General features: G+C 45.9%; 1 protein-coding gene across 1 annotated transcript; it reads left to right on the forward strand.

Moving 5' to 3' along the window:
* Positions 1-2,835, forward strand: LOC146341663 (toll-like receptor 12). Its single transcript, XM_084807603.1, has one exon. The coding sequence runs from the start codon at positions 1-3 to the stop codon at positions 2,833-2,835; it is 2,835 nt and encodes a 944-aa protein (XP_084663729.1).
* The last annotated feature ends 8,137 nt before the right edge of the window (positions 2,836-10,972 follow it).

Below are 10,972 nucleotides of genomic sequence, written 5' to 3' on the forward strand. Positions count from 1 at the left end.
ATGACAGGCATCTTCCTGCTCCTTCCATTCCTGAGGACACCCTTCTGCAATGCTCTGCTCACCAAGAAATGTCAGCTCACTGAAGGTTGGTTGCAGCCACACACATCTGAACCCCTGTCCTTCTGTCCCTCTGCTCCAGACACTGGCATGGTTGCATTTTGCAGTAATGTCACCTCCCTGCCAGGAGACCTGGCTATTGTCCCAGATCAAGTGAAGGCCCTGTGTATAGAAGGAGACATCAAAGTTCTGAATGAACAAGACTTCTTGTCATTTCCAGATCTTCGTTACCTGAGCATAACCTTGAAAATACCGGTTATCTCACCTGGTGCTTTTCTGGGCTTGGACAAACTACAATACCTATCAATCCACCACTTAGACATAGGTTGCACGATGAGCACCATCCCAACACAAGCCTTCCTCCACTTATACCAGCTACAGACTTTGGACTTGAAGGGTCTCCATCTCACAGGACAGAGAGGGATAATACTTCCAGGTCCATTGCAAGCACTCTCCATTTCCAACTGCTGCATGGACAACTTTTCTGAGCTGTTCAGTATCTTCCCATCTTTGAGGTCAGTGCCTCAGGTGTCAGTAAATAACTGTGAGATGGGGAGATTTCCTGATGATTTGACTCTGAAGCAACATCCTAACCTATCAACCCTTGCTGTCCCAGTTTCTCGATCTCAAACGGAGTGGATGAGTCTTCATGATCAAAACAGAAGTATTCTTGAGTCCCTGCTGTTGAGCCATTTCCCCCTGTCTCTCAGTGAGCTCCTGGCCTCAGAAATAGAAAAACTTGACTCGCTGTCACTGGAGAAGACAAACCACATGCGTGAGAAGAATGAGACTTACAGAGTTTGTGCTCTGGCCTCGCGTTTCTCACTCCGATCTCTGACATTCTCCCAAAATTATTATAAAAGCCTTGACAGTGAAGAGCTTCCAGGCTGCTACTCTGTGGAGAATTTGGTTCTTGAGGAGAACAACATGGAGCAAATAGATTCATTGGTTCTGTATAAACTGCCCCATCTCCAGCTCTTGGACCTTTCTGGAAACCACCTAAATTATGACCTGTGCCCACTTGTCTATGAGAAAATGAATTTTACCTCCAGGCTGCGGATTCTGGATTTCTCTGGTAACACATTCAACAGTCTCCAGTCTAGTGCCTTCTTCTGCCTGCCATTCTTAGAGATGCTCTTACTCAATGACTGTGGGTTTCAGAAGATTCCTGTATCTGCGTTCTTGGGACTTGGTCAACTTAAGGTTTTAAATCTGGGAAACAACCAATTGCAAAACCCAACAAAGACCTCTTTCTATAATCTCTCCAGCCTGATTTCTTTGGACTTGCGTGGCAATCCCATAAAGAATTTCGAAAAAGGTATTTTCCAGGCTTTAGTTTTTCTAAAAGAACTCCAGATAGGTGCTCCATATTTAATGCTAACCAATGAGCAACCCCTAAGATTCTCAATGCCAACTCTGACCATCTTTGTACTGGAGAATTTTACATCAGTTGGCTTATACAGTCCGCCACAAATTGACTTTGCTTCTGTGCAGAGTATGACGTTAAGTGGGTGCTTTGAATTCTACCACTTGCCCAATAATTCATTTTTCCCCAGTGTGCGCTTGATGCACTGGGAGCCAGCTTTTCATGACTGTTATTCTTCTCAGCCCCTCCATGTGAATTTTCCCATGCTTGAGCAGCTCATTTATAAATACAGTTTAGAAACCCAGTTCATTAAATCAGAAAGTTTCAACATGTCACATTTGTCCAAGCTACAAATGCTTGAGGTGCACAACCTACCTGAAAAAGCCTTCAGTTCCTTCCCACAAGAGGCACAGTATTTCTACATGGACTTGCCCCACTTGGAGGCTCTGAGGCTGGTGAACTCCAACATCAGGTACATTTCAGCTATGTTTTTCAGAGAAAAGAGCAAACTCAAGCTTCTGGTGCTGGAAAAGGAGGCCTTCCTGGCACTTGACAGTGACATCCAGGACCAAATATGGGATGAAATGCATCTCCGCTACTTGCACTTCTCCAGCGTCACCTTCAGGTGTGACTGCTCCAGTGCCTGGCTCGTGGGCTGGGCAACCAGGAAGAAAGGGACATATGTATCTGGGTTGGAGCATGCAGACTGTCTGGATGTCCAGACAAGAGAAAAGAAATGCAAGTTTGTGTCTTTTGTAGAACAAAACTGTAGCCAGGATGCTGGTCTCATTCTCTTCATAGCCACCTCCTCATTGCTGTTCCTCCTCATTTCACTCCCTATTCTGAATGCCACTTGTGGCTCACAGCTTCTTTTCCTGGTCTACATGCTGCGAGCCTGGTGGCGTGGGCTGCTGAATCACAAAAGAGGCAGGAGGTTTAAGTACGATGCTTTTGTGTCCTATAGCAGCCATGACCAGGAGTGGGTGTTACAGCACCTGGTGCCCAATCTCGAGGAGATGGCCCCCCCCTTCCTGAAGCTCTGCCTGCACAACCGGGACTTTGTGGTGGGCATGGCCATTGTGGACAATATCATGGAGAGCCTCTACAGCAGCCGAAAGACCATCTGTGTGGTCAGCTGCCATGCCCTGAGCAGCTCCTGGTGCTCTCTGGAGATTAACCTGGCCACATACCGTCTCATGGCTGAGGGAGAGGACACACTGATCCTGCTGTTCATGGAGCATGTTCCCAGACATCGGCTCTCAGCCTATCACCAACTGGCCAAGCTGGTGAAGAGGAAGGCCTACCTAGACTGGCCTTCGGAGGCAGCAGCCCAGCCTGCCTTTTGGGACAGCCTGAGGAACAGTCTTAAGCAGCACTGTGATGGGGAAATGAAGGAGACTTCCGCATTCTGAGGCCTGGCTGTGCAATTAACAGACTTCATCAGTAAACTCTTGTGCATGAATTTTTTTTGTCTCACAAAATAAATAGATGGGAAAAAATGTAGTCAAGTGGAATGGAGACTTAAGGGGAGAAATTAAGAGTTTGCATGCAAGTAGACATTGTTGAATCTTGTTCCCTCATGGTGCTTTTGTAGACCCTGATATGTCCTAATTTGATGTAAATGACAGCATGTTATGTCACTGATGGCATCTCTATCAAATCAGCTTCAGCATTCAGTAGGGATTATTGCCACTTTGTTTTGTGAAAACGATTTGGATAGAATGCTGTCAAACACAAATCTTGTCATCAAAATTGGAGCAGAACATCACATCTGTCCATCCCCAAACCTTCACTCACTCACTTTCACTCACAAATCTTATGCTGCTATCCATCTCTGAAGTCCAGAGGTTCACATTTTGTGTTTCAAAGTTTGGATTTGAATATACATATTTCCACATAGGCATTTGAAAGAGGTTATCTCTCCTCTGGCTCCAATCCTTCTCAGCTCTTGGAGTTCACACATCTTCTTTTCCTACTTGTGTGCAACGTATGAATTAACTCTGAGGCCAGAACTACACAAACAGCAGGGGCTGGGAAACCATTTTTGGACTGTACCACTTTGGACTGCAGGCATATGGGAAAAGAATGGCGCATGACTGATTGTTCCCCCATAAACTGTTATCTGAATTCCACCGCTGAAGAATTCCCTACAAATAGAAAATTAGACTAGAACTCTTCTATTTGATATCTCATTTTCTATTGCAAGATCATTTTTGTTTTATTATTTACAGATTTGCTTGGTGTTTCCTCTCTCCTCCTTTGTTTAAAATATTTGAGTAACAGTCTCCTCAAAATGTACTAAATATATCTGATGCTTCTGGAACACTTATGCCATGTCTCTTGGGCCAATAAGAACTAAAGAAAGAACAATGAGTTCCTGGTATTCTATTTTATCTGTATCTTTTATCTCTGATTTTTGTTTTTGTTTCCTCTCATAAACTTTTTCTTGTTTTATGTTTAGCTCATTTGCTTTAGGGTTCTGTATTGTAATAAGATAAGAAGAGCCCTGCTCGATCACACCAAAAGTCTATCTAGTTCAGCACCCTATCTGATGCTTCTTAGGGAAGCCCTAAAGTGGGACCTGTGGGCAATAACTCTCTCCTGCTGTTATTTCCAGAAACTGGTTATTCACAGATATACTGTCTCTCAACCTGAAGGTAACATAACCACGAGGACTTGCAGCCACTGATATATCTAATCCCCTTTTAAAGCCATCTGAACTACTAGCCATCACTACGGGCTTTTCTACATGAGGCTTTTAACCCACACCTTTACCAAGGCTTCTGCTTCTGGATTCTTTGTGGGATTCATATCGTCATCTTTCTACATTTTTTGCCTTTCTCTGCCTTTCTATATGTTCCATTACACAACCACTAAGTGGTACTGTGGTGTAGTGGAATTGTGCAAATACACTAGGTTTCATGCTGCCATTCAGAGATATACCAGACTTCCCTTGTTAGGAAAAACAAACAAACATTAAAATGGTTGCAAAGCACGGGAGAGGCCCTGGAGGAGGATGACATCATGTGAAGGACCTGCAAACTACCGTGAGTGAGGAATCACAAGCGCACAATAAAAGCCTCGTGTAGAAAAGCTCTACATCTTGTAGCAGTATATTCCATAGGTTAACTATGTGTTGTGTGAAGTATTTCCTTTTGTCTCTTCTGAATATCCCATCATTCAGCTTCATGGGATGAACTTGGATTCTAAGAGAGAAGAAAAACATATATTTTCCCACTTTCTCCATACCATGCATAACCCTAGGAGTGTACGAAACCGCACTTACCTGGCTCTGCTGGGGTCCGCAAGTGGGAGGAGGCAATCCGTTCCTCCCCCCGGAATCCTGCCCGGCCAGCTCTGCTCTGCGGCCAGTCCGTGAAGCCGCTGGCCGGGTCAATCCGCAGCGGGGCCTCCACCCGCTGCCGGGCTGCTGCGGACGCAAATGGCGCCCTGCATAGGGGACACCATTTGCATCCCTACGCTAGCCCGTGATAGGCTACGTAAATATATACGTAGCCTATCACAGGCAAGCGTAGGGACGCAAATGGCGGCCACTACGACGGATGCCATTTGCAGCCGCAGCAGCCGGAGCCGCCACTGCCGCCGCCAGAGCCACCGCCACCACATCCGCCACCAGGTAGGTCCATCCTGGGGGGATTCCACGGGGTGGTGGTGGGGAGGCCGTTCTGCCACGGACTCCAGGGGGGCGGATTCTAAAGAATCTGGCCTCACTGGAATCCATGGCGGAATCCTCTGACATCCCTACATAACCCCCCCTTTTCTTGTGATAGTGTTGCTTCCAGCCAAGCCAGATATGTTCACAGAGCTGTAGCCAAAGCGCGGCTTGTGAACTCGTACAGTGATAGTCCATGTCCCTAGGGATGTACGAATCGTTTAAAATCCGCTCCGTCTGTGTTTTGCAGATAGTCAAGCGCCTTTTGTTCTGTCGTCTGTTCACAGACGGATTCGATTATTTTTCGTCATGCAGAAAAATACACAAATTATTCCGTAAGAGGGTTTGCAACAATTTACACAATTTACCTTAGTATGTAACATTTCCTGTATTGTCCTCCATTCCATTCAACTTTTCCCCACATATATTTAAAAGTCTCAGCAGAAACTTGTGTATTTTCCTACAAATAAATATGCGTAAATTTTGGGAAAGTAAAAAAAAGAGAGAGATCTGGAAACCCACAGACTCTGCATGGCCTGTGGAGGTCCATCCACAGTGGATTCCGCAGGTCGGATTCTTAGAAATCCGAGCTCATTTTATTCTGTCTCGAATTTCTCCAGAATCCCTACATGTCCCTCCTGAATATGCAGCTTTCATTTTAAAAAAGTAAGGCTGCATCTATATGGCACCGCTTTGACCCCCCACCCTGTTGCAATTGCGTAGCAATTCGGCTTTGAGTGAGCATGCCCAGCGATACACTCATGATGTACTGTGCGCTTCCCTTACAGACTCGCTGTGCCCTTTTTTGGGGCCATTTTACTGAAATGTGCAGCTGTGCAGTCCCGTGAGTGTGGGGGTGCGACAGTTCAGTGGCTGTTTTGTGTTTGAGGGGCTCTGCTGTGTCTTTCCGTCCCGTTTTAGGTAAAAAGTGAGTGTTTTGTGTGCCTTCATTTCCACACCATCAGCTTGTCAGTTCCCCAGCCCAAGACTCTCAAGATGGTTCGCACTCACAAGCGTGAATGCTACGTGCCTAGCCATTGCTCCGAAATGGTGGCCAGAGTGATGTTGGTCCTTCCCCAAGACGCCCCCCCCCCCCGGCCCTTGGGTACTCAGTCCACAACCGTTGAGCAGATATGAAGCTGCAAAACTGTGCGAAAGTGTGATTAAACAGATGAAAACACCCCTCTGTGCCTCTGTGCAGCTGTGAAGGGATAGGGGAGCAAATGGGCATCACAGAGTGACGCAGGCACTACGCACACCTACAACATGCCCACTGTAAGATGCAAAGTCAGTTCAGGGAAGGCACAGATGGCCTGCAACCATGGGGGAACCCACAGCAACCCCCCCAAAATCGCAGTAAAATGACTCCTTGGAACTCTGCTTTTTCTGGGCAAAAAAGCACAGATCGCTGCGAAGTCACGACTGTGTCATCTATCATGAGGGACCTCGACTCGCACCCGCCCCAGAGTAAAAGCTCAGTGTAGATGGGGCCTAAGTCTCCTTAGATTCTTTGTTCATAGAGATACAAAGAAAAGCATGTAGTCAATATTCTACTCAAGCGCTCAGCAAAACACAGCCTGCTCCCATTGTTCATTGTCTTGGCCAATGACTGCAAATGCACTGGGGAAAACTGACAGCACTAAGGCTCTTCCTTTCAGATGTAGAATTTAATTGTATGAATAGTTAATACAATTTAGTAACTTTAAACATATTAAGCTACCCGTATTTATGTTCCAGATGGGATGGTGTTGTGCAATGATTCCCCACCTGCCTTGGTCCCCTCTGCACAGTTTCTGGTTATAGGCCTGTATGCACATCTTTAGTTGACTGATAATTTTGCAAGGGCGCACAGGGGAAAAAGAGGACAGTGAGTCACTGAAAAAATCACTCCCTCTAATGGAGAATTCAGTTGGTGAGTGGCAGCAGAAACAGAACCAACACAGTGTGGCGTAGTGGCTAGAGTGTTGGACCAGGAGTCAGGAGATCTGGGTTCTAGTCCCCACTCGGCCATGGAAGCTCACTGGGTGACTTTGCACCAGTCACAGACTCTCAGCCCAACCTACCTCACAGGGTTGTTGTGAGGATAAAAGGGAGAGGAGGAGGATTATGTACACTGCCTTGGGTTCCTTAAGGAGGAAAAAAGGCAGGATATTAATGTAATAAATAAACAAACATTGAGAAACAAGAGGGTGATATCAGCATGCTCGGGGGGAACCCCAAGGTTTGCAGAAGAACAAAAAATATGTCAGTAAAAAACAAAGATGAGACACACACACCCAAATGCAGCTCCATGAGAAGTGAGCATGCTCAGTAGCCACAGAATGTTGACTGTAAGTTGGAGAAGAAAATCAGACAATTAGGCTTGGAAAAATAGAATGGAGTATCCCAGAGTATGGGACAGCTGACTGGCTGGAATCCTAAACAGGAGCACTCCTGGTAGAAGGCTAGAACACACGCCAACATTTTGTTGTAGCTCCTACTTGCATATGTCTGTTCAAGACTGCAAAATAGTCAGGCATATGAAAAATCAGGGAGAGCGAGGTGGCAACAGCCAAAGTTGTCAAGAGGTCTCTGTAAGGGAATATTGTAGAAAAAGAATGTGTTCGCTGTCAAATTAAGGAGAAAGAAAGCAAACTAAACCCCTGTACAAATGGAGGGAGAGAGGTGTGGGTACAATCTGAAACTCCTTTTGCTCTCGCTGGAGAGATCATTTGGCCAGACTCGAGCACTAAACAGAAGCCTGTATGGAGCACTCTCTGCTGACATCTGGACCCGTTGTGCTATATCATATTTCCACGTTAGATACCAGGGCAAATGAAGTTATGTTGCTGCCTTAGGCAAAACTTAATTTTAACACATGCGTGCACGCACACACATCCTTTGGTCTATGGCAGGAGGATAGAAGGATTGTGCTTCTTTCTCATGAGTTTGCAGTCCCTTCTTCGTTTCATACAACTGAGTGAAAGGGGATGTTAGCAGGAAAGCTGACAGGAAGGGAAACCATTGCTTTCATACCTTACACCAGGGATTGGGAACATGTGGCCCTCCATATGTTGTTGGACTGCAGCTGATATCATCCCTCACTATTGGCTATGCTGGCTAGGGCTGATGCGAAATGCAATCCAACATTTGGAGGGCCACACCTTCTCCACTCCTGCCTTATACTGTATCACCCCAAGGATGTGGGATGGGGACTGTGTTCGCCCTAGAGGGTTTTCCTAATTAGTCTGGAGTCCCAAGGAATTCAGCCACCCCGGGCAGCCATCTTTAACAATTTATTATAGAAATTCCATCAACAATACAATAAAATGAACATACATACCATGTCCTCTGTGGTTCATTATTTTAACACATTTTTAAAATCTACATCAACCACCGCATTTACAAATCCTTGTATCTATCTGCCCTTTCTTGCTTATATGACAAGCCCGGCCCTGCTACTTACACAAAATATGCGGTTTTGGTTGCTTCCACATTAGAGCCCTTTGTCACTGCCAAGACATTGCTTTCAGGCTATTGGCTGGAAACAGAATTAAAATGAAGGTTCCATACCGCAGTTTAATATAGCACTATATCATCCAGGAAAAACCTTCCCGCAAGGCCAAGATCCTTCTGTAATGTTTACTTCCAAGTAAGTTCCATTCAGCAAAGGTTCAATTAAACTTCAGTGAAAGGTTGTTAATTGAGGATTCAGCCTGCTGTATTGTTTCCTCTTGATTGTACCTGAGGGATGCATGGTGAATAGCCTGTTAATTGCTCCTTGAATTGCTCCTTTCCAAATTGCTCCTTTCCAAATTGCTCCTTGAATTGCTCCTTTCCAAATTGCCCAGTTAAGGGAGCAGTCCTGTGACCCCTAGACACTGTCTGACAGGCCATAGGATATTGGGCATTCCCCTTTCCAAGCTTGGAGACAGGCTCCGACCTTGGAAGGGAGGGTGAAAGATTGGACACCCCTCCCCCTTGCAGCGGACACGGAAAGAACCATACTGGCTGCCCTCTGAGGTCAGGAAAGCAACCTCGGAGGGGGGAAGGGGGCATTTCGGTGGGTGGGAACCGGAGAGGCCAGGATACAGGTTATCCTGTGCCTCAGCCAGCCTCCTTCCCTCCCCCTCTGAAGTGCTGTTGCTAGAAGGGCAAATAAGCCTGCGTAGGGAAAATGCCGGGCAGGAGGACTATGAGGTTCATTTTCGCTGCTCCTCCTGTCTTGCATTGGATGATTGGAAGTCTCCGAATTCGGGGGCTTCTGATCGCTGAAGTGTACATTCCTGCAGGGAGCAGGGGGAGGCTTTAATTATGGATTTCCTTTCATTCTTCTGCCTTAAAAAAAAATAGTGGAAGCTCTATTTTGCTAACAAAAAAACACCCCCGTAAGTATAATTCAAGGAAACTAATAATTATAGCTTTCACTGGCAGGAACAGAAACTGAGATTCGGATAATTCAGAAAGTCTATTCCAGGGACAGGCTATTCATCACTAATCTTCCTGTAACCAGGAAGCAATAAATAGGCAGAAGCAAAGTGTTTCTTAAAGGAACAGGAGCCCTGAGATATCCTAATGGTGCATTGTCTGTCCACACTGGACAATCTGGTGTCGCAATTGCATTTTATTTCTTTTTTAAAAATCCCATAAATCAGATCTGAAAAGGTGTGGGAGGATGACATGGGGCTGATCTACAGGAGGGTTTTTTACTGGCATTGTAACACCTGGCTCACTGGCGCGTCACACAACGCACACCTCAAACCATCCTCCTCATACCAGTTCTCCCCCCAATATTCTGTTGTTTTCCAAGCTTCCTTTATGATGGTTGTTCTGGTGCTTGTGGTTTCCATTCGCTACAAAGAAATGGGTGTTCCAACCTAGCAGTGTTATTACTCTTATTGGTATGAGTGGCTTTAAACCTCTGCCCACCCACCCCAACCCAACCCCCTAGCTTTCTATTACTACTCCTTTTGTTCCCTACTGTTTCCTTACACTGATTTTAATGGGATTTATGGGCAGGAAAAAACCCACCCCCAATGCCTTCTTCCTTTGTCACCTGCTCTTGCATGGTGCTGCCCCCCAAAACAGCCCCTCACTGCTGCTGTCACCAAGGAAAAAGCAGAGAACGACAGGAGGAGGAGATGTGGGGGAGGGACCACAGCTGCAAGGGGCCATTTTGCTGGGTGCTGCTGTGCAAAAGTGAGTGAGAAACGAAGAGGGCATCGGGGGTGAATGGGGGTTCCTCACCAGTTGGCATACCAAAGGTGTGAGCAGAAGAGAGGGAGACTGAAATAGCTCAAAGGCAGCTCCCCCACTCCCATCCTTCTCCTCTGTTTTTCCAGCTTCTTTAGACTGTGGAGAGGAGTTCTGAATTACCATACAAGTTATTTTTAAACCTCTGTTGCTGCACACCATTGAAAGTGTGCATGGTGGCAGCTGAGTAAAAACAAAAAAAGGAAACTCCTCCTACTTCTCCCGCAATTGCATCTGTATGACAGTTGATTGCATTGTAAACATGGTGGATACTGCTATGATTCCATTTTGCAGAAATACCAGCATGGCGATGCCTGCGCACAACAGGAGCTGTAGTGTAGATCCTGCCATGGAAAACACTGGACTGCAATTATTTGATTACGATATTGACTGGATGTTCCAAAAGATAAAGTATTAATGTGGTATGCAACTGTAACAGTGTTCTGAAAATAAGAATTAAACATGGGGGGTGGGGGAGTAAGTGAACGGATGGCAATTCCAGTGAGGAAGCAACCTTTATCTTCTCTAGAGGGTTATTGAAATGGAAGTTGTTATAGTGGTATCACTTCTGCCTGACCATGGACCAACCCTCTGGTCAGGGAGCATGTTTCTCTCTATTGAGTGGCTAGTTCTATTCTGCCCCG

The sequence above is a fragment of the Heloderma suspectum genome, chromosome 6, assembly GCF_057233095.1.
Source record: "Heloderma suspectum isolate Gila_16-S chromosome 6, 16-S_ref, whole genome shotgun sequence".
NCBI lineage: Eukaryota > Metazoa > Chordata > Lepidosauria > Squamata > Helodermatidae > Heloderma > Heloderma suspectum.

Coding starts and splice junctions, on each gene's coding strand:
- LOC146341663 (XM_084807603.1), top strand. CDS start 1: ATGACAGGCATCTTCCTGCTCCTTCCATTCCTGAGGACACCCTTCTGC.